General features: G+C 35.3%; 1 protein-coding gene across 1 annotated transcript in view; it reads right to left on the reverse strand.

Moving 5' to 3' along the window:
* Positions 1-2,217: 2,217 nt before the first annotated feature.
* LOC137618691 (zinc finger protein 91-like) overlaps positions 2,218-26,023 on the reverse strand; it is an 87,893-nt gene continuing 64,087 nt past the window's right edge. Inside the window, 1 exon segment of the mRNA XM_068348852.1 lies at positions 2,218-6,454. Coding sequence (XP_068204953.1) covers positions 4,848-6,454 — 1,607 coding nt within the window. The 3' untranslated portion in view covers positions 2,218-4,847.

A 26,023-nucleotide genomic window follows, 5' to 3' on the forward strand; every position in this document is an offset into this window, starting at 1 on the left:
TCTTAATATTACCTCGACCTTCTGCTAATTTTATAAACTTTATTTCGTGTTGTGTCCCAAGTCTGAGTGAAATATCCCATATTGATATGTGTATATATGTACATATATATGTATTTGTCTTTTTATTTTTTATTTTTTTTTGGGGGGGGGGGGGGGCTGCGTGGATGTTTCTACACCTATTATTGCTGCCTGCTTTGATGAATGGGAGGTGGTGTCTCAGTTGGAAGGTATTTTGCAATCAAAGATATATGTGAGATTATTGGATGATCTCAGCCAACCCGAAGATGGTTTGGACCTTTTTTTGGCGAAACTATCAAGTGTTGGGTCTTTGGAATCCAGGGACATCCAATGCTTGGGGTAGCACCCTCAGGTTTTGGCTGGAATTCCATAATAGCAGAGAATGACTCCATAGTTTCTTGGTCTCAGTCCTAACAGGTGGGTTCAGCTTACCCCTGTGCTTCTATATCTGTTTTGATACTATCCTTTGGGTAGGGTATGGAGTGGACCATTTGTGAAGTATACTCTCATTGTACCGATAGTGGAGAGTGCAAATTTCCTCTCTGACGTTTGAGGCCTTAGTATTCTTGAGCAGGTACATATAACTCATATATATATATATATATATTATATATATATATAATATATATATATATATATATATATATATATATATATATATATATATATATATATATATATCTATATCTATATACATATATGTCTATATATATATATATATATATATATATATATATATATATATATATATATATATATATATTTCTATATAAATATATATATATATATATATATATATATATTTCTATATAAATATATATATATATATATATATATATATACATACATACATATATATATATATATATATATATATATATATATATATATATATATATATATATATATATATATATATATATATATATATATATATACATATATATATATAGATATATATATATATATATATATATATTGTGAGTTCACGAACACTTTCGCAAGATAAAAAAAACACTTGAATAATCGTTCACTTAGCCAACTTTCTTTATCAACACAACATCACTATAAGATGAACAGGGGAGTCTCATAATTTGCCATAACGGCCTTAACTCCTTGGGTCACGGGTGTCAAGATCATTATCATCATACGCAATCTTGATAAACAAGCCAGGTCATCAACAGTTAATTCCACAAAAAAAAAAAACCCACTCTCAAAGGTGGAAGTACGGCCTGCAAAATAAAAAAGAAAACCACTTACGAACACTCCTAGCTAACTAAACGATCGCACTATAATCAAAGATAAATAAGAAACTGTCTATCATTCAGAATCACACTTAGTAAAGATAAATTAAATGTACTTACTTTAGAAATAAACAAACACTTCCACGCTGGTAAAAGAATAATAATAGTAGTCCAACATTCACACAACTGCCTCTTGCTGCAGTCAAATCAAAATAATCATTTACCAAAGACATGCACCACTGTCCTAACCTAGTTAAAACATAAAAGAACAATCTCATTTATTCCAACAGTCTTTCTCAAAACAAACAATCAACTCTCTCTCTCTCTCTCTTTGGCAAACAAAAAATTAATAAAAATAAAAACAAAAATTAATCCTCCACAATCTCTTCTGCCAAAATTTAAAGCTCAAGCTGGTGTCACCATATTATTTTGGGAGTGTTCCTAAGTAGAAGATGAATGAGGGAAGGAGATAAGCCCTGACCAGTAATACTTGTTCTGTTGGCCAAACTTCTAAAAGCATTACTGTCATAACAAAATGACATTATATAGGATTAAGTCTTAGAATCAGTTGGTCATACACAGAGGCAGTAATCCAGTTTAATGACATTACCCTAAGAAATATTGTCAAATCTTTTTCAATTACCTGTAACGAAAGTAACATTTTAAACCTAATCCATAATCTGTTTTCTATTAATCCAGTATTATCCTCTTTTCTAAAATTTGACTAATTATGGATCAAGAAACTGATAGCTGACAGATGAAAGACTACTTATAACTTATTGACAAACCACCTCATTACAGAACTTCAAAGTTCCTTTCCAGCTGGGCCAGGGAATATTTCCATATAAAAGATGGAGGTCTGCAGTAATTTGTGAAAAATCATTACTTGAACGTGCAAAGGCGGATTATAATCATAGGAAATTAATCAAATGGATAAAGAAAAGGAAAATCACATTAATTTTTATTGTAGTTTAATTACAGGATATTATTTCAAAGGAAGCTTTATACTCTGAATAATAATCTACTTCAACAATAACCATTGCATTAGTTTGAAGCAAACTTAAAAATATGATATAATGCTCTACCTTTAAAATAACCAGGATATTATTTGAGAGAATCCTTAAAATTCCAAAATAATGATCTGCCTCTTTATAAACCAGGATAATAATTCAAAACAAGCTTAAAATTACAAAATAATAATCTACTTTCAAACTAACCAGGATTTCACTTCAAAGCATTATTAAGATTATAAGATAATAATCTACTTTTGAAAAAACAAGGACATTAATTCAAAGCAAGCTTAAAATTACAAAATAATGGTCTAACTTTACAGTAAGTAGGTTATTATTTCAGAGCAAGCCTAAAATGTCAAAATATTGATCTACATTTACATTAACCAGGATATTAATTCAAAGCAACATAGAGTTACAAAATAATAATACAACTTCAAAATAACCAACATATTCATTTAGTGAGGCTTAAAATTACAAAATAATGGTCTAAATTTACATTAATCAGGACATCCATTCAAACCATACTTAAAATATTTTTCCTGGATATATAAAAGGATAAAAAAATCAAACTTGGTAAAAGGAACATAGACCCCATGAATATCTCCATTAATAATTACATACCAGTAGCTAGGAATGTCGTGACTAAATGCACAAATTTGCGAAATCGATATTGACGTACTCACTGTACTATTTTTCATAATTGCATAATAGAAAAGCATTGGAACTTGGAAAGCCTGTGACGAAGGCACTGATATCACTGCAGCATTCTGTGCTTTGGCTGCCTCCCCAACTTCTTCAGCCATAGATGACCAAATGGTTGCCCTGGAGAGTTTTGTTCTTTTGCTCTATGATCGCAACAGTAGTCAGGAACATGTCAATGAGTGTCGCAAGCACCTCTTCACCCACACTGGCAGATCAATAGATGCTCTCCCACCAACTCGAGAATCCCTGAAACAGTTCACCAAGAGAGATGCTTACCGAGCCGGCTACTCTTGGGGCCAGATGATGGTATCCACACCAGAGCTCCTATCGCCCAGTGACTGGGGGTGGGTTCACACCGATAATTGCTGGGACATATACTGGACAACCCTCCCAGAGGCAACTGAGGCATGTCTTCAACTACTAAGGTGTGGCTGCAAAAAGGAATGCAGAGGACAGTGCAAGTGTGCCAAGGCTGCACTCCAGTGCACAGCTCTATGTCACTGTAGTGGGAAGTGTACGAGAGAGTAGGACCATGTAATGGGACAAGAAAGATCACAAATGCTAATTACATGTATATTAACATGTACAAATGCATCAATGCATATAGTAGATTTTGTTACCTGGATCTAGAGACTTCACTCTATAATGTTGACTTTTTCTGTATATTTGTATATTTTCACAATTTTGTATGATGTAAGTTGATGTTAGGTTCAAACAGAAGCACTTCCTCTGAGTTCAAGAGTGTTAAATAGTAAGTCATTTCATGGTACTTGATAACAGTTTTTTGAAGAGTTTTTTGAAGAAAACCATAGAAAAACACAAAAAAAAAATGCACCAAAAATAACCAAACAAATGGTTTCTTTACATTTGGTCACCTCTATTTGCTGTCTCTTATTTGCTACAATAAACATTTAGCTGAATAAAACTGCTAGTATGCTTCTTCAATAAGTAAATATGGTTGTATTCAAATGTATCCTAAGGCACGTACAGCACAAAATCGGCCATTTCATAAAATTGCTGCCATTTTGCCCCTGGAAAATATCTGGAATGTGCCTATATTCAAAATTCTTTGTAAGATACTGCCCTAGCAGTGTGCCAGATTTCATGCATGTATCACCAAAGGCCCTATTTGTTTTCACATATCTGCCCGGATATTATTCAAAAGCAAACTTAGAAATACAAAATAATGGTTTACTTTTACATTGACAGGATTTCAATTTAAGGCAAGCTTCAATTTACAAACTATTGGTCTAGCTTTAAAGTAACACGTATATTAATTTGCTTTTGGCATACACTTACAAAATAATGGTGTACAATTATAACAATCATGATATTAATTCAGAGCAAGCTTAGGATTACAAAATAATTGCCTAGATTTAATATCAGCAGGCTCTAAATTCAAAGGAAACTTGAAATTACAAAATAATGGCCTACCATTTAAATTCCTCCATATCAATTGGTGGTCAAAACTTAGATGGGCTAATTATGATAAAACTTAACTAATAAAAAAAATTAAAAACGGATTGTGGCCAGAACTTGAATGGGTTACACTTATAAAACTTGATCCTTAAAAACATAGACAATTACATCTGGTCGATACTTAAATCAGTTACCAATGACAAAAACCTATCACTTAAAACATAGAGCATTACTTCTGGTCAGTACTTGGATGGGTTACAATTCATAAAATCCAATCATTATTCCCAAAAGTAAAATCTGACCACGAAAAGAATATAGCAACGGTTGAGGTAAGTCTTATAAAATCTAATGATAAATGCTACAAAATCAGGCAAGGATTCAAACATGGGACTGCCAAAATTAGAAGAACTTCCAATACCTATGAGCTTGGTTAACTTTCTGTATTAGAGGCTCACTTATGTTTATTACGTATTTGTTCCATCACTTTGAGATTAGTCAGCCGTGGGAAACGAATGGCATTCCTTCTTTTCATGGGTGGTTTGTAGTAGATTATCTTGGATAAACTACTTTCACATCCTGAACAAATGACCAGCTTTCTACTCTCAGGTGACAACATTTGCTTCTTGTGGGATCCAGTCAAGGAAAAACAACTGGGACATTTAGGGCAAAGGAATGGTTTCTCACCTTCGTGAGTTTTGAGATATTTAAGACTACCTGATTGGGAAAAACTATTTGGACATTCAGGGTAAGTAAAACGCTTCTCACCCGTGTGAGTTCTTGTGTGAATTTTTAGATCAGATGACTGGGAAAAACGACTTGGACATTCAGGGCAAGAAAAAGGCTTCTCACCCGTGTGAGTTCTTGTGTGAATTTTAAGATCAGATGACTGGGAAAAACGACTTGGACATTCAGGGCAAGAAAAAGGCTTCTCACCCATGTGAGTTCTTGTGTGAATTTTAAGATCAGATGACTGGGAAAAACGACTTGGACATTCAGGGCAAGAAAAAGACTTCTCACCCGTGTGAGTTCTCATGTGAATTTTAAGATGATGTGATCGGGAAAAACTACTGGGACATATAGTGCAAGAAAAAGGCTTCTTACCATAGTGAGTTCTTGTGTGAGTTTTAAGATTAGATGACTGGGAAAAACTACGTGGACATTCAGGGCAAGAAAAAGGCTTCTCACCCGTGTGAGTTCTCATGTGAATTTTAAGATCAGATGACTGGGAAAAACTACTTGGACATTCAGGGCAAGAAAAAGGCTTCTCACCCGTGTGAGTTCTCATGTGAATTTTAAGATTATGTGATCGGGAAAAAATACTGGGACATATAGTGCAAGAAAAAGGCTTCTTACCATAGTGAGTTCTTGTGTGAGTTTTAAGATTAGATGACTGGGAAAAACTACGTGGACATTCAGGGCAAGAAAAAGGCTTCTCACCCGTGTGAGTTCTCATGTGAATTTTAAGATCAGATGACTGGGAAAAACTACTTGGACATTCAGGGCAAGAAAAAGGCTTCTCACCCGTGTGAGTTCTCATGTGAATTTTAAGATTATGTGATCGGGAAAATCTACTCGGACATTCAGGGCAAGAAAAAGGCTTCTCACCCGTGTGAGTTCTCATGTGAATTATAAGATTAGATGAATTAGAAAATCTACTTGGACATTCAGGGCAAAAAACAGGCTTTTCACCTGTGTGAGTTCTCATGTGAATTTTAAGACTAGATGATTGGGAAAATCTACTTGGACATTCAGGGCAAGAAAAAGGCTTCTCACCCGTGTGAGTTCTCATGTGAATTTTAAGATGAGATGAATTAGAAAATCTACTTGGACATTTAGGGCAAAAAAAAGGCTTCTCACCTGTGTGAGTTCTCATGTGAATTTCAAGACCAGATGATTGGGAAAATCTACTTGGACATTCAGGGCAAGAAAAAGGCTTCTCACCTGTGTGAGTTCTCATGTGAATTTTAAGACTAGATGATTGGGAAAATCTACTTGGACATTCAGGGCAAGAAAAAGGCTTCTCACCTGTGTGAGTTCTCAAGTGAATTTTCAAAGAATCTAATCTGGTAAACGTACTTTGGCACTCCTCACAAGTGAATTGCTTCTTATTTTTCAACATTTTTGGTTCCTTGTTGGATAGGAGTGCTGGGACACCTTTCTGCCTCTAACAGTAGAAGCAACGAGCCCTATCACCAAGTAGTTTCTTTGGGCAAGAGTTCCACTAGTTTATTGTTATTACTATAACTATTTTTATGGTCTACTGGTTTCTCACAAATGTGAGCTCTTTTCGAACCATCTTTAACTTCCAATTCAACACAGCTTAACTCACTCTTCCTCCACCACCTTAACCAATGATTTGCACAAATGTTCAGCAACAACTTTACAGATTTTAGAAATTCTAGTCTAAGCTTGATTTCTGTGTATATGTACAATTCTTTGAGGAAAGTTAAGGATAATTAAGATTTAATTCTCATAGATAGAATTTTAGGTCTATAATAATTGAATTTCTCTTGTTATGTTGGCAAATATTAAAACGCATTATTTTCAAAACTAACAAATGTTAATTCAAAGTCTTTCTTAATGCATTTCATTTTATACAATATGCCTCATATATTTATTATAACCAACACGGAAGGGACCTGAAGCACTTTCCCTCCAACTAGAATACTGTGATCTGAAAATGAAATAAGACACTAAGTGAGAAAAAACAGTCATACAATGTTGTCGATAACAAAATTCGATTCAACAAAGAACATCTTTAATTCTTAGCTCTAGCCAAATCCCTGTCTTTACATTGAAAAGTATCACCTGGAAGAAAACAATTAGAACTGTCTAACATAAAATATTGATGCCAAAGATGATACTAATAGTAATAAAAAGAGCAGCATAATTAAACTGTAATATTTAACGCAGGCAGAATAATTGTAAACTCAGATAATAAAAAATGGTGTCTGAAAAATATTGGAAAATAATCAGGAAAAATTCTAATATAAATCCTTTAAAAAATAGAAATAAACAGAGAATATCAAATCCCTGATGCCGCTGAATAATTACTTTTAACAGTGATAGTGAAAACAGCAATTTTCATAAGAGGCCGTCTATCCTACTTACAGAATAGATGAGAATGTTATTTGCAAATTTTACACTTACATTTCAAAAGTTTATTTTAAAAAGGCTTTTCAACTTGAATGATTGTAATAAGCAAGTCTGTTTCTGGTTACTTGGTTTTTTTTCTTATTTGCCTAAAAAAAGTAAATAAGTCATTTAATCTTAAGAATCATATAGAATTTATTCTATACCTAGTGATTTTACTCCCTTCAGCCACATTTGACATATTTAAATCACAGTAATTTTCAATCCCCTTATGTGTTTCACTTAAGGCTAAGATATATAAGTTATATTTTATGAATTCATTCTCCACTTGCTGTAACTTTCAAATCTCCTTCACGGTTCTACCTTTTCAATTACCAATTTTCCATGTTCCTTTAGAATTTATAAACCGGGAGATTCTTAGCACACCGCTAAACCCAAGACTGGGGGCCATTCTGTCATCTTCTCTTTCCATTGATTGACTAAATCCATAGAGGATTCTCTGGGTAGATTCATCATAGGATAGTCAATTCCTTGTAATGTCCAATACCTATCTAACTAAGGCAAGTGATCCCTGCCAAAGGCATCAAGAGTAGAAGCCGAAGACACAGTTTGTCTATCGCCTTAAACCCAATTCGTCACCCTGCTGCCTGTGACTTCATCGAGATTTAGGGGACATTTCCTCCACACCCAAAGTTCTTGTTACTCCATCAAGTTGCTCATCCGCTAATGTAGCCATTAGAAACCTTGGATTGCTAAGGTATACTACCTAGCACAGTGGATATACCGCCGAGCATGATAGTTATATCACCTAACAGGATGCATACCGCCTAGCACAGTTATACCACCTAGCACGATATTCATCTCCTAAGCCTATTGACGGAAAGGGTCTCAGTTAGATTCTTGAGCTTTTAAATCAATATTTCTCCATCCATCTTCTCCTACATCATGCTTCAGAGTCCTCAACTATGTAGATCTGGGTCTTCCAACTCTTCTAATGTTATGTGGAGCCAGTTGATTGATTGACTGGTTGTTTATGAGTTATCTGGCATCCTGACATCCAAGGTCATTGACGCCTATATTAATTTTTATAAAGAAATAAAAATATTAATTCAGTTTAAAACACTAAAAGCAAAAACATTCCTTATAACAGTTAGATAGTTTTCAGAAGACGTGCTTCTGTAATAAATTTGAAAATACCACTATTATTGTACGACACATCGTGTCCAAGAATCTTGGCAAGGATGAACCTGCCATCCTCATCTTGAGCCTCAAACAGATGTGTACTTCTTCCAGTACCATAAGTGGGGCATTCGATCAACAAATGTCTTACTGTCAAGGGTACCAAACAGTTGTCACAATATGGTTGGTGTTGGAACTTCAGCAGAAACTCGTGTGTCAAACAATTGTGACCAATGCGGAGATGACAAAAAAAAACATCTACTTTCGGGGCATCAAGTTATACTTCTAAGAGATATGACATTTGTTATTTCTTTCATTTTATTGCCATCTAGACTATCCCAATGCTGTTGCTAATCATAATAAAAAATTTTCTTGATAGTAGGTAAGAAATCCTTATAGGGAATGGGATACCTTCTCGGTAGCAACTCGTATGCAGCATTCTTCACTAGTAAATCGGCCTTCTCATTCCCAGACACACCTACATGTCCTGGAACCTAGCAAAATCGAACCATTATACCTCTAAGTCCAATAACAAAAAGCCATTCTAAAATCTTTAAAACAAGAGGGTTAATAGAATTAAGAACTTCTAAAGCTTGAAGGACACTCCTTGCATCACTACAAATGTTAAAATTACCCTCCTTCTCCAATGCTATTTTCTCAGCAGCGGTTAATATGCTATAAAGTTCGGCAGTAAATAAGGAAGTTGTTAGAGGATGGACACCTCTAAAATAAAAACCATTACTATGTACTCCAAATCCAACGCCAGCATCAGATTTGGAGCCATCAGTATATGTAAAACTCAATCCCTTATGTTCTGCAACATGCTCCATAAATAGCGACCTGGCTTCTAAGTCAGTCATATTCTTTTCAATTCCTATAAAGTATTTACAAAAAGATACCTCTGGCAATTTCCATGGAGGCATTGATGATACCTTAAATGAAAACTCCTTACTTCTAATCATATCAAGACTCAATATTAACTGTTTAACCTGAAAACAATAAGATTGCGGAGATTTTGTGTGCAACTCAAAATTTGATGTGTGCTTTACAAAGCTTGCAGTCTGATTGATAGGCTAAAGAATTATTAAGTCTTTGTAACCTAAACCAGTACCGAACAATAGAAAGCTTTCGGTAAAGCTCTAAGGTAATTCTCCAGCATCAATTAGGAGACTTGGGATAGGCGAAGTTCTAAACGCTCCTTTGGCCCGTCTAATAGCAGCATGATGTATTGAATTTGTTATCTTTAATCATCTTGGGGTGGCTGAGAAGTATATTTCACATCCATAACTAATTCTTTTTTTAAATCAGGGTCTTATATAATTTCAAAATAGTATTGAGGTCTACCCCCAAATGATGTATGGGAGAATACTTTTAAAAGATTAAAAGCCTCAAGACATTGAGCTTATAACACTTTTAAGTGAGAAACACATGTAAGCCTACAATCAAATATCAAGCCTTAAAATTTAGCTTCACTTACACATGGGATCCGTTGACCTTTAATGTATGTATCCGGGTCTGAGTGTATTCCCCGAATACGACAGAAATGGACAACAGTTTTGCTTGTGGAAAACTTAAACCCATTCATATCAGTCCAATGAATAATTCTTTTCAATGGAGAGTTGTAGTTTTCTCTCAGCCATCGTCAGTCTAGCTCCAACAAATGATATGGAGAGATCATCAAAAACTAGTGTTGAGAAAATATCTTGAGGAATGACAGAGGATATCCCTGGGGAACGCCTGCTTCCTGACATTTCCTCTCAGATAGAGCTTCTCCCAATCTCAGTTGAAAAAAATCTATGAGAAATAAAAGCTTGAATGAACAATGGTGGCTCTCCTCATAATCCCAAATTATGAATGGTTTTAAGTATACCATATCTCCATGTAGTATCATATGCCTTTTCAAGGTAAAAAAAAGACTGTTGTATGGTGCAGTATGGAATCAAAGGCTTCACAAATAAGAGGACTCAAGTCGTATCAACACATCAGTCGTCGAGTGCATTTTTCTAAATCCACATTGAATAGGTGATAAAATACCCTTCTTTTCCAGGTACCACATCAGTCTTCCATTGACCATGATTTTACATAAGCAAGATGTCAATGCAATTGGTCGATAGTTTGTAGCTAAAAACGTGTCCATACTGGGTTTTATAGACTAAAATAATGGCAAGTTAACAAACACTTGGATAACTATAATCATGCCCTATTCTAATAATAATGCTTAAAATAAATAACTTTTTTATTAAAAGGTATATGTTTAATCATTGCATATGGAATTCCATCGGGTCCAGGGCCTGTATCGTTACAAGTAGTAAGTGCAGAAATAAATTTTCTTTCAGTAAAAGGACAATTATACAACATACCTTCCTGTTGTAAAATTTAAAAATTTCTTTCCTTCAATGCTCCTATACTGGTGACCAGGAGCTGCTTCACACTTGCATAATATATTTGAGAAATGATCAGCCAGGGCATTGCTAACATCATTTGCTTCAGTCACATAATGATCGTTCATCTTCAACATTGGTAGTGGCTTTGGTATAAATTTGAATACAATCTTTTTTTATTTTCATCCATACAGAAGATGGTGGTTATACTGTTGACTGAGGAAACAAAAGATGTCCAAGATTGGCACCTAGCTTCTTTCATGGCAGGAGGTAACTGTGCTCTACACTTTTTGTATGTTATCAAATTTTCCTCAGTACACCGTCTACGCAATCTAGTCAAGAGATTTTCTGGTGGCTCTGTACAAGATAGTCAATTCTGATGACCACCACAGGACTGGTCGTCGTTTGAATAATCCTGGTGTTTTGGTAATCGAATTGATTCCTGTTGTATGAATTGTTCCATTCAGTAAGTCTATGGCATCATCAATACTTTCAAACTGTTCTGCACTCCCCTCGATTTCACCATGATACCTCCTCACATTCATTGGAGCAGGCAGCAATAACTGATGTAGAAACATCCACGCCAGTGGCTATAATGGATGTAGACAAATCCAAACCAAAATAAAAAAGAAAGAAAAATGTATACATATATATATATATATATATATATATATATATATATATATATATATATATACTTACATATATATATATATATATATATATATATATATATATACTTACATATATTTATATATATATATATATATATATATATATATATATATATATATATATATATATATATGCATATATATATATATATATATATATATATATATATATATATATATATATATATACATATACATATATAAGGGAAACTTTTTTTCACAGAGTTGGGACAACACGAAAGTTTTTAAAATTAGAAGACCAAAGTAATATTAGGAAGAAGAAAAAGATGAGATAGAGAAATTTAGATTCGAACTGGGGCAGCAATTTCCCCAAGTTCGAGAGCAATCTTGCCCATCACCAAGTTCCAGCACAAGAATGATATGCCGTGCTGAAGCTCAATAACTTCATCAAGGCATTCTCTCATTAAGAGGAGGAGCCCAGTTGAAAGTTTAATGAACTAATCTCTCTTGAGGAGTGCAAAGAGCATGCCCAAACCATCTTCATGTACCACTCAACATGATCTCATCCACATATGGTTCTTGAGTAATCTCTCTTATTGTTTCATTTCTAATTCTGTCATGCCATTCAACTCCCAATATTCTTCTGAAGGCTTTGTTCTTAAATCTACAAAATCTGTTGGATATAGTTTCATTGTCATACCACGACTCATGTCCATACAGTAAAACCAATCTCACTAATCTTATGTTAACCTGATTTTTATATGTAAACTCAGGTGATTTGATTTCCCAATTTTACCTAACCTTGCCATTGTCTAATTTGCTTATTTCAATCTTTCATTAAACTTCAATTCCAAAGACGCTGAATTAGTAATCAGTTCCTAAATAACTGAATGATTCCACCTCATTTATCCTTTCTCCTTCCAATGATATTTCATCTTCCAGTGCATATTGCTTTCTCATCTTATCTGTCTTTCTTTTATTTATTTTTAGCCCAACCTCATGTGATATTTCATGCATTATGGTAAGCAAGCTTTGCAAATCCTGTGGCGTTTTGCTAATAAAGACAGCATCATCAGCATACTCTAAGTCCACTGACTTCCTGTGACCAATCCAGTCCAGTCCTTTTTCGCCATTCCTAACTGTTTTTTGCATTACAAAATCTACGAGGATACACAACATAGATGACAACACATTCCCTTGGAGTTCTCCACTGTTCACTGGAAATTCATTTTATAGGACTCCATTAACATGAGCTTTGCACTTGCTATGCTCATGAACAGACTTAATCAAATTTATACTTTTAAGAGGAACTCCATAACAATGCAAGACTTTTGCAAAATTGTTAAGTGCACACTGTCAAAGATTTTTCCAGTCAACAAATGCCATCAAAAGTGGATTTCTGTGTTCTACACATTCCTGTAAAAATTTGGTCAGTACTACTACTACTTTTTTGAAATCCCGCTTGCTCATCAATCTTTCACTCTAGACTTTTTAAGATGAAGATACTACATATTTTCATGACAACTGACGTAAGTGTGATGAATCTGTAATCATTGCAACCAGTCTGATCACCTAATTTGCCATTTTCACCAACACTCCTAGCTCCCATTCATCAGGTTTTACTTCTTCATACCATATTCTACCAAATAATCTTGTAAGTATTCTAGGAATCAGTTAATAAATGTGTGAGTAGCTTCACTTACAATTTAGTCACAGGTTGATTTAGAGGCAAATTTCACCACACTTCAGCTCTTGTCAGGGCATTTTTGCATATAAATAATTCTCCTTATGTAATGGTGTTACACTCGCATCTGAAAAACATTAGGATATGAAAATTTTTATATACTTTCAAGTGGTGTATGGTCTTAAATGACTTTACTGTGAAAGGCTAGAACAGGGAATCCAATATATATGATATGATTACAAAACAAATAACAAATCTGGAAGTAATTTGTATCTTTTCTGAACTATACAAACCTGAGCTCTTTACTATGGTTGATTTTTTGTTTTAAAATTCACTGGCATCCTAACATTGAAGGTCATTGACACCAATAACATCTGTTATAAAGAATATAAGAGTATTCAATTTAAAACCATAAAAACGAGGATATCCTTGAGAAACTTAAATAGCTTTCAGAAGACCTGCGTTGGAAATAAATAAAAAACACAACTGGCATAGTGAAACATATCCTGCACAAGAATCTTGGTAAAGATGAACTTGCCATCTTCACTTCGAGTCTCAAACAGATATCTATTTCTTTCGGTACTATACGTGGGGCATTCGGTTAACAAATACCTCACTATCTTGCAATATGGTTGGTATTGGCCAACCACGAGAAACTCACGTGTCAACTGAGTGTGACGAATGCGGAGACAACAAATAAGTCTTCCACTTTTGAGCCATCATGTTAGACTTCAAAGGAATATAACATTTATTTCTCTCATCATATTTTCATCCAATTATTTTATATAAAATTTTTACTGTTAGGTATAAAATCATTACTGAGAATTGGGATACCTTCTCGATAGCAACTCAACTGCAGCATTCTTTGCCAGTAAATCGGCGTTCTTATTTCCAGACATACCTAGATATGCTGGAACCCAGGGCAGAGGAGCCTGTACCAAAACCTTTCGACTCCTACTCCGACTCCTCTCTTTTTGGTACCTACGACTCCGACACCTTTATACATTATTTACTCCAAAATCAATTATACCCTGATAATTGCAAGAAATCAAAATATTTTTTTACTATGCGTTAGTATACTATTGACATATCTGTGGCTAAGTACCGTATATACTCGTGTAACAGCTGATCTCTCGTATTGTGTGACCCCTCAAATTTTCACCCATAAACTATGATTTTATCATATATCTCGTGTATCATGCGAGTTACTTTATGAGAAACTAAATTACTATAGACTAACATTTTTATTCCATTTCATTATTCTATTTTCTACTTCAATGGATTAGAAAATTAAAAGTCAAGGTTAAAAGTATCGTTAGTAACGTTAAAATCATTGCGTAAACGCATACAGCCACAATAACAACTGAACAAAAAAAACAGTTGTTTCATTATGAACACTCGAATCAGATAGCAGCTGTTCTGTTTGCATATCAATATTGTACAGTAGTAAAAGTATAAAGACTAACATTATTAAATTACACCCTTATTCATTATGGAGAAAAGATTAAGAAAATGTACTGCCATATACAAATTAACAAGCTGTAAATGAAGGCAAGAAAACAAACAGTATTCATAGTCGCTATTCTGTTAGGAATGGGGGAAAGCTGTGTTCGAAGCGGGGGAAACAAAAGAGAAATTTATGGGAAGCTAGGAAATAGCAAATCGCATAATTAAATGTAAATGCCGAATTTCGAAGATAAAGTTACAAAGTGTCTGAAAATATGTATTTGTTATAATAGGATATAAACGATTTGTTAATCTTTATAATCAAGTATCTCAGCGCTGATAAAAAACATAAATTATCGTATCGGCAACATAAACGAAATTGGTTAACCTGTACTGTATATGCGATTTACCTCAACCCTAAATAAAATATGAGAGTATTTCAAATGAAACTACTGAAATTAGTATGCTATTTGGAAAATAATAAATCAAGTAATGATAGTTTCTTTTATGAAATATGAAATATTCTTCGACAGTCTGTCTTAATCAGCTGATTTGGAAAGCGTACAGGAGTGTCGATTGACTTTCAAACGTAAACAATGGAAAGGATTATAATTTGCATGATTTTATTAATAAATATGTTACTAAAATATGAATATTACATGCATTATTATTGGATAAAGTTAAGCATAACATCAGTTTAACAAAAATCTGGGTTTTTTCAAATAGAGCTGTATTTTTTTTACCCCAGTAAATGGATATACAATTTGAATTATGACGTAGGCTAGTCTAAGAGTGCATACGCTAATATGATATCTCGTGTATGATGCGACCCCCCCTTTGAATTTAGCTTTAAAATTAGTCTTCAAAACTCGCATGTTACGCGAGTATATACGGTAACTGCCTTTTTTAAATTAATGTCCATTGTACAGTCCTGGTAAAATGAAACTGATGACGACACAGATTTAGGAAAAATAAACCCGTACTCTTATCAAACGAACGTTGTATTATTAAGAAAGCCAGCTCCACCTTGGTAAACATTTTCAATATTCAAAATTAAATGAAAACTGAAACTTCAAATTAATCTTTTTTTAGTGGTATGAAGTCACTAAATAGCTAAATAAATAAAATCACACATATGAAAAAATAAAAATGATGATATTACTGAACTCCTATGGAATTTGATAAGATTTAAATATTTGTTCTTAGGAACAAAATTGCCTTAGTCAGGTCTTCATTTATTGAAGCCTTTAGATCTGATCTGATCCTTTTCAGTGAAGAAAAGTCTTTCCCCCACTGACTTGGGTGGATGGCATTGCTGTCAGAGGTCTAGCTACATCACAGATGACCTTTAGATAAGCTTGGATGGCTTCTTCTACTGTCAATTTCATAGATCAATCAAACTTTTCTATTTCATTCAAAGCATCAGAGAAATCTTGTTTTAATTTCATCATCTTGGTGGCAGTTGCATCTTCGCTTCGACGATGTTTAACGTGTTTGTTCTATTGGCCCATAGTAGGAATCAAAGTCTACTTTTGCACCATCAGTGCTTCTAGTTTCTTTGGCTGGCGGTTGAGGCGCCTCTGGTTCGTTAATTCCATATCAAAGCTGGTAGCTTTGACATGAGTGTTGCTAGTTCATAGAGTGCCTCTTTTCCTTTAGAATGTTGTTTCTTACATGCCATTTTATGTATCACTCACGCAGTCTTACATTCCACCTTGCTCACAAAATTTACAATTTTACAAATGGACCATCAACTTATGATAATATATTATATAATTTGCCATATAAATTTTAAAAATATACGATAAATGAGCAACTCGCAAGCATAAGTCAGCTGATCTCTCTCTCTCTCTCTCTCTCTCTAATGTTTATATTGCCTAGCAGCTTCTTTCGATACTATGGTGTTTCGATACTACGGTGCTTCCCTCAGCCCATCTTTATAAGTCCATCATAACGAACATAATCTAAGTGTAAGAAAGTAATGAAATATTTTGACTGAATTGATAAAATTCCTTCTGATGGAAAGACACGCGTTTGCGAACATGGATGCACTCGCTTACATTTTGTTACTGTACACAATCTATCCTTTATTTCCCATTCCAGGGATTGATACAATCATTTGAGATACCAAATTACAACAAACTAACATTTACACTTCATTTCTTTATCACTTCTCCCACTTCAATGGGTTAGAAAATTAAGAGATAAGGATAAAAGTATCGGAAGTAACATTATAATCATTGCCTAAACTCATACAGCCACAATAACTCACCAAAAAGAAAAAAAAACGTAGTTTTGTTATGAATAATTAAATCAAATAGCAGTTGCTTTGCTTGCATACCGATCATCGTAACACAATAAACAAAGTAGCATAAGACTGACATTTTGACTCTATACTCTTGTTCACTATGGAGAAAAGATCAAGAAAATATACTGCCAAATATAAATTAACAACTGTAAATGGGGACGAAAAAACAAACATTAAAAGGTCAATGCATGATAAGGTACCTGTCTGACCATGGAAGTGCGTGGACTCTCCTATATTGAGGAGTCCGACATCCTCATTCTCCACAATTGATGAGATAATATTGACCCATGTGTTTGCTACAACATCACCCCATAAAGGATGTCTACCATTCATATCTTCAAGTGAGAGAAAAGGTTGAGGGAGTTGTTGAATGACCTCTACTAAATCATCATAAAAAATATCATTTGGATGCAAGTACAAAGAGCATATTGTATATTTTCTCCCTATATCAAATTGTACAACCACTACCTGCAGGGGTGTAGGAATAGACAAAGGTATTAGGGGAACATATCGACGAACGTACATGAGACTTCCCCGGGGCTCCCTGCTTGTTGATTATATGTTGTTCTATAGCTAATATACTATCGAGGACTAGTAGTGTTAGCATCAAGCTTACTTTCCAGTAGACATACAATTATGGGGGCAATGTTCATGAATTAGGAGCTTAAGTTCTTCATATTTGGCCCTTAAAACCTGACAATTTCATTGCACAAGGAAGGAGAAAACTATGGATTATTTCTAGAAGACCTCTTGGATGAGGTCTTCCCACTAGCAGTTTTTAATCTAACATTATTATCTGTAGGTTTCTAAAGAAATGGTCTTGATATGCTGGGTTTTACGGTTGGGGTTTTTCTTTGTGTCCTTTTCATCTATTTGTTGAGGCGGATGGTAGACCTCAATTTGAATTTCTGATTTATTCAGTTTATCTTCTGGTTCATTAGAAACATAAACAGACAAAATATCAAATTTATTTGATATCATAACTTTAATGTTTCTAATGGAGGGGGAGAGAGAGATGGAGGTCTCTCTCTTTTACGATTAATATATGGTGGGGTTCTATGTTTTTGCACCTTTCCCACAACAGTTGCATCAGGTAGGTTGGTCTTAAGTGGAACCTCCATCAAATCAGGCAATGAAATGGCTTGAGAGAGGTTTGTACTATTTGTCTAATGGGGGATGAAGGCTGTACAGAAATGGGCAATGCCCTAGTGTTAATACGTACTATTTGTCTAATGGGGGATGAAGGCTGTACAGAAATGGGCAATGCCCTAGTGTTAATACAATGTGGTAAAGCCTCAGGAGATAATATGCTTACCTCGTCATTTGATATTTTATCGGATGGTATATTTCTTTTTCTAGAGCTATTGACAGTACTAAGTTGGTTCGATTTTAATGACTTAGTATAGGTGTTTGATTTACATAAGTCTTTTGGCATGTCCAACACTTATATTCTAAATTTGATTTGTTGACGGCAGCTTCCTCCAACTTAAACAGCTCGCAGCTCATCTGTGGATTTATGATTCGAGTGGCAATTTAAATACCTGGCTCCAAGTGCACACTCTCCAGGGTAAGATTTTGAGCAAATACCAAACATTTTCTAATTTTTGCAAACTTTAGATGTGCCAAAATTTAAAACAATTAAAGCATTGCTGTGGCTTCTGCTTGAATGGACTTACTTTAATCATTTCGTTTTCAATAACAACATGGAAAGGTACATCAGCATCCTGGAAGGTAAGGACTATCATTGATGTTCCTGGGATTTTGTGAGCTTTCCATATATTTAGTGGACACATGGCCAGTATCTCCTCCTTTGTAAATTCATACGGATCTCTTAAAAACTACTCACCTTCCGTGGCTAAAAATTAGGAGGGGTATGACATCTAAATTAATATCATTAGTTGTTTTTATGTTGGACAGTATTACAGACTGTGTACTTAATTTGGTATGGATAAGGAAACTATTTTTTCATAAACGAGATATATCGCCTGGTGCAGTAATTCCTACTTTTTTCTGAACTAATTTGCATATTTTAGAATAATTCCCTGTAACCCCTTTGACTAGGCTATAAGCCACATTGGGGGTTTTGGCTTTCTCTGGGAAACAATAACTAAGTCCGCGTCTTTTTCCAACCAATCGCCAGGCCTATATACATCCAAATCCTTTGGGACCTTGTCGCAGAGAGCAGCCGTGACATTAAAGGTATTAATTTTCATATTATTCGTGTTACTTATTGCAGTAAATGCTTCATCATAACTACTGTAATATTTCCATGAAACCCATTTTTCATCTTGAAGTTTCATCCTTATTCTTTTATACATCCATAGCACTCAAATTCTTTATATAGATCATCATACTTTGTCTCTATTGGAATTTGGGTAACATTACGGATTCAAAGTTTCCTCGTGTTACCAAAATTACTTGATTTTGGAATATCAGTGGACTGGTCCTTTCCCGTTCCGAGGTCAGCAACAGAACTTCCCCTATTCAAACTATCAGAGGTCATCAACAGTGCCGGGGGGAGTCAGCATATCCAGGGGATGGGGAATCAGTGTTTGAAGGGTCCATAGTTAAGGGTGGCATTTTTTAAAAGTTTTTAGCTGGTTGTCTTGTTTTACCTGCTTAAGAATTTCGAGAAAGCATCATTCGTTGGAAAGGAAATTTGCATTCACCACTATCGGCACAATGAGAGTGTACTTCCCATATGGTCCACTCCATACCCTCCCCGAATGAAAGCACCAAAATAAATATAGAGGCACAGGTGTAAGCTAAACCTGCCTGCTAGGACTGAGACTAAGAAAATATGGAATCATCCTCCCCTATCTGTAATAATGCGCTTCTGGCCAGAAGCCAAGAGTCCCACCTCAAGGATTGGATCCCCCCGGATTCCAATGACCCAACCCTTGATAGTAGTTCCGCCAAAAAGGTCCAAACCATCTTCGGGATGGCTGACATCATCCAATACTATCATATATAGCTTTGAATGCAAATACCTCCCAACCGTGATCCCTTCTCCCATTCATCTAAGCAGGCAGTAATAACGAATGTGGAAATATCCACGCCATTTAAATGAAATATAAATAAATAAATAAGTAAACAAACACGTATATATATATATATATATATATATATATATTTATATATATACATATATATATATATATATATATATATATATATATATATATATATATATATATATATATATATATATATATATATATATATATATATATATATATATATATATATATATATATATATATATATATATATATATATATGCATACTCTACATCTCTCTCTCTCTCTCTCTCTCTCTCTCTCTCATATATATATATATATATATATATATATATATATATATATATATATGTGTGTGTGTGTGTGTGTAGATGTATGCATACATCTATATATATATATATATATATATATATGTAGATGTATGCATACATCTACTATATATATATATATATATATATATATATATATATATATATATATATATATATATATATATATATATATATATATGTATATGTATATACGTGTATACACACACACACATATATATATATATATATATATATATATATATATATATATATATATATATATATATATATATATATATATATATATATACATACACTTTAGAGAAATAATACTAAGGACAGCAAGACAAAAACAATTGGATAAAATCAGAAGAAGGTCGAAATAATATTGAGCAGAAGAAATAGAGGAAAGTGAGAGAAATACAGATTTGAAGTTGGGCAGCAATTTCCCCAAGTTCAAGAGCCCTCATCCCCGTCACAATTCTTTAACAATATGAAGAAACCATATGACCACGTCAAGGTATTATCTCGTTAAGAGGGTCTTCCACTGAAAAGTGATTGTAGTGGTCCATCCTGCTGTCAGATAAAACTTACAAGTCTTCTGTCTACCTCAACTGAAAATAAGAAAAAAAAAATGTTTTCATAGAAAATATGAGTTTACTTTTGTCCCTCTTTTCTCTTTTTTTCCCCTATGTTCTGAAACATGTTCCACAAAGAGAGACTTGGCTTTCAAGTCAGGCATGCGGTTGATGATATCTTGAATGGAAGTGTGTTGATTCTAACCATATCACGACTGTCTTAGCAATTGTTTTACACGGAACCCATAAGGTTCAGGATATTTTGGGTGCAACTCTAAATATCTACAATGTCTTACTAGGAGTGCAGTCTGATAGGCTAGAAAATTAGGAAGTCTTTAAAACCTAAACCAATACCGAATAGTAGAAGTTCAAGGTCTAACAGTAATTCTGCAGTGTCAACCAGGAGGCTTGGGAAAGGCAAAGTTCTAAATGCTTCAGTTGCCAATCTGATATCCGTATGGTGTATAGAAGCTAAAATTTTTATTAGCTTGGGGTGGCTGAGGACTATATTTCAAACTCATAACTTTTTTTATCTTTTAATTAAAGCTTTGTATAACCTCAAAATAGTTTTGTGGTCTGCCTCCCATGATAAAAGGGACAAAACTTTTTAAACTTCTGGGCATCAAGAGAATTTACTTTTATTTTTTTTTAAGTGGGGAACCCATGTCAGCCTTCATTTAAATATCAATCATAAAAACCTAGCTTCAATTACACACAGAATCCATTGACCTTCTTTTGTACTATACATATCAGGGTCTGAATGTACCTCCCGAATACAGCAGAAATGTACAGCAGTTTTGCTTGTTAAAAACTTAAATCCATTCATATTAGCCCACAGAATAAATCTGACAATTCAGTTGTAGTTTTCTCTCAACCATTGCCATTTTAGCTCCAGCAAGTGATATGGAGAGATTATCTATAAATAGTGTTGAGAGAATATCTTGGGGAATGACAGAAAATATCCCATTTATGGCTTGTGAAAATGGGGTTACACTTAGCACACTACCATGGGGATCTCCTTCCTGACATTTCCTCTCTGACAGTTTCCCCAACTCTCACTTGAACTAATCTATGTGAAACTAATAATGGAATGAACAATGGTAGCTCTCCTATTAATCCCAAATTAGGAAAGGTTTTAAGTATACCATATCTCCATGCAGTATCATATGTATTTTCAAGGAAAAAAAAAGATTGTTATATGGTGCTGTTTCAAAGCAAATTTTTCATAGAGGACTAAAGTCGTACCAACACATCAGTCTATGAGGGAATCTTCCTAAATCCACATTGGATACGTGATAAAATACATATCCTCTCCAGGTACCACACTAGTCTTGCATTGACCATCTTTTCCATGATCTTACATAAACAAGATATCAATGCAATGGGTCGATAGGTTGCTGCTAAAAACTTATCCTTACCAGGTTTTAAAAAGGCTAAAATAATGGCTAGTTCCCAAACACTTGGATGATTATGATCATGCCATATTGTTAATAATGCTTAAAATAAATAACTTAGTATTAACAGGTACATTTCACTAAAAGGAGCATTGTAAGATCCTCCTTTTTTTCTTTTTTTTTTGGAAAATTTAGGATTTTCCATTCTTATATACTAGTGACTAGGAGCTGCGTCACACTTGCATGATACATTAGAACAATGATCAGCCAAGGACTTGCTAACCTCAGTTGCTCCAGTCACAAACTGACCCTTCCACTTCAACACAGGTGGTGGGTTTGGGGTGAATTTGCCTGCTGTCTTTTTTACTTTCCTCCATACACTAGATTATAGTGTTCTACTGTTGACTGAGGAAACAAATGTTATCCAAGACAGGCACCTAACTTCTTTCATGGCACGATGGAACTGTGCTCTATATTTTTTTTATTATCAAATTCTCCTCTTTATGGTGTCTATGCAATCGAGTTAATTATTTTCTTGTGGGTCTGAGCAAGAAATTTAGTTCTAAAGATCAGCAATGGAGTGGTCAGCTTTTGAATAACCCAGCAGTTTTGGGAAACAAATAAGACTCCTGCTGTATGGTGAATTTCATTCATTAAGTCTATGGCATCATCAACACTTTCAAACTGCACTGCATTCCCTCTAATTTTACTTAGCTCACAAAATCTATCCCAGTTGGTTGAGGCGTAAGTGAGTGGTGGCCAGTTTTGTCGTCGCTCAGGCACATCACGGGTGAGCGTATGTGTCCTACTGCATTCACATCATTTTCAGTAGATGTTGAGTAGTTCTCTACTTTGTCAGGAGTGGAGGCATTAATAGAAGACTTGAAGGTGGTAAAGTGGCTATCCATAAGGGTGTCGACATTGTTTATCATGTCCTTCATGGGAAAAATATTGACATCAGGGATGGCAACACGTACAGGTTTGGGTAGGAGCTGTACCAAAAGGGCATGCAGTAGGTTCAATTCACAAGACGAGACGTCTACGGCAAGTTGAAGACAATCCAGACTGGTCATTTCCTGGAGGGCGAGCAAAGCTTTTTGTTCCCCAATGGATAATGAGAGAGCGGAAACATTTTCATCATACGGGCAGCTGGCTTTGGTGAGTACTGCTCAAGGAGGTAGGATTTGAAGGTGTCGTACGTTAATTGAGTGTACCCTTGTTCACAGAGCCAATAAGAAATTCCCGGGAAAGTGTCCTTGGGGATCGCCGCAAAAACGTAATCTGTTTTAGTACTTGACTGAGTCATGCCCTTAATGCAAAACTGGACTTCAATGCTAGCAGCAGGCAAATGCCTCTCCACTGGCGAGGGATAGTAGTTTCAGGGGCCACGTTGATAGTAAAGTCAGTGTCTGAGGGTGATATCATCAAACAATAACACATAACAATGTAGGGGAAAGCAGGAGGGAGCTGGACACTCCAATGGTCACCAATGTGCCGATGCACCAGTTAGGTATTAACTGAAAAGTGGAGCGAATGCAACTAATTATATTTGGACCGAGCATAAGCATATATACAGCACACGAGCGTGTGTGACGCGCTGTACACAGGGTTAAGCATCTTCCCCACTTCAGGTGCACCTGATAACATTTTAAAGTGAAACCTCCATCAAATCAGGCAAGGACACTGCCTGAGAGAGGTTAGTACTGTCCTTTGTAATGGGGGATAGAGGTTGGATACATACATACATACATATACCAAGGCACTTCCCCCAATTTTGGGGGGTAGCCAACATCAACAAATGAAATAAAACAAAAATGGGACCTCTACTCTCTACGTTTCTCCCAGCCTGACAAGGGACTCAACCGAGTTCAGCTGGTACTGCTAGGGTGCCACAGCCCACCCTCCCACATTATCCACCACAGATGAAGCTTCATAACGCTGAATCCCCTACTGCTGCTACCTCCGAGGTCATCTAAGGCACCGAAGGAAGCAGCAGAGCCTACCGGAACTGCGTCACAATCGCTCGCCATTCATTCCTATTTCTAGCACACTCTCTTGCCTCTCTCACATCTATCCTCCTATCACCTAGAACTTTCTTCACTCCATCCATGCACCCAAACCTTGGCCTTCCTCTTGTACTTCTCCCATCAACTCTTGCATTCATCACCTTCTTTAGCAGACAGCCATTTTCCATTCTCTCAACATGGCTAAACCACCTCAACACATTCATATCCACTCTAGCTGCTAACTCATTTCTTACACCCGTTCTCACCTTCACCACTTCGTTCCTAACCCTATCTACTTGAGATACACCAGCCATACTCCTTAGACACTTCATCTCAAACACATGCAATTTGTCTCTCCATCACTTTCATTCCCCACAGCTCCGATCCATACATAACAGTTGGTACAATCAATTTCGCATATAGAAATCTCTTTACATTCATGCCCAACCCTCTATTTATTACTACTCCCTTAACTGCCACCAACACTTTGCAACCTTCATTCACTCTCTGACGTACATCTGCTTCCACTCCACCATTTGCTGCAACAACAGACCCCAAGTACTTAAATGGATCCACCTCCTCGAGTAACTCTCCATTCAACATGACATTCAACCTTGCACCACCTTCCCTTCTCGTACATTCAAACCTTACTCTTACCCACATTAACTCTCAACTTCCTTCTCTCACACACCCTTCCAAATTCTGTCACTAGTCGGTCAAGCTTCTCTTCTGTGTCTGCAACCAGTACAGTATCATCCGCAAACAACAACTGATTTACCTCTCATTCATGGTCATTCTCGTCTACCAGTTTTAATCTTATACCAAGCACTCGAGCATTCACCTCTCTCACCACTCCATCAACATACAAGTTAAACAACCACGGCGACATCACACATCCCTGCCTCAGCCCCACTCTCACCGGAAACCAATCACTCACTTCATTTCCTATTCTAACACATGCTTTACTACCTTTGTAGAAACTTTTCACTGCTTGTAACAACCTTCCACCAACTCCATATAACCTCATCACATTCCACATTGCTTCCCTATCAACTCTATCATACGCTTTCTCCAGATCCATAAACGCAACATACACCTCCTTACCTTTTGCTAAATATTTCTCGCATATCTGCCTAACTGTAAAAATCTGATTCATACAACCCCTACCTCTTCTAAAACCACCCTGTACTTCTAAGATTGCATTCTCTGTTTTATCCTTAATCCTATTAATAATTACTCTACCATACACTTTTCCAACTACACTCAACACACTGATACCTCTTGAATTACAACACTCATGCATATCTACCTTACCCTTATATAGTGGTACAATACATGCCAAAACCCAATCTACTGGTACCATTGACAACATAAAACACATATTAAACAATCTCACCAACCATTCAAGTACAGTCACACCCCCTTCCTTCAACATCTCAGCTTTCACACCATCCATACCAGATGCTTTTCCTACTCTCGTTTCATCCAGTGCTCTCCTCACTTCCTCTATTGTAATCTCTCTCTCTCATTCTCACTCCCATCACCGGCACCTCAACACTTGCAACAGCAATCATATCTGCCTCCCTATTATC

The sequence above is a fragment of the Palaemon carinicauda genome, chromosome 25, assembly GCF_036898095.1.
Source record: "Palaemon carinicauda isolate YSFRI2023 chromosome 25, ASM3689809v2, whole genome shotgun sequence".
Classification (NCBI taxonomy): domain Eukaryota; kingdom Metazoa; phylum Arthropoda; class Malacostraca; order Decapoda; family Palaemonidae; genus Palaemon; species Palaemon carinicauda.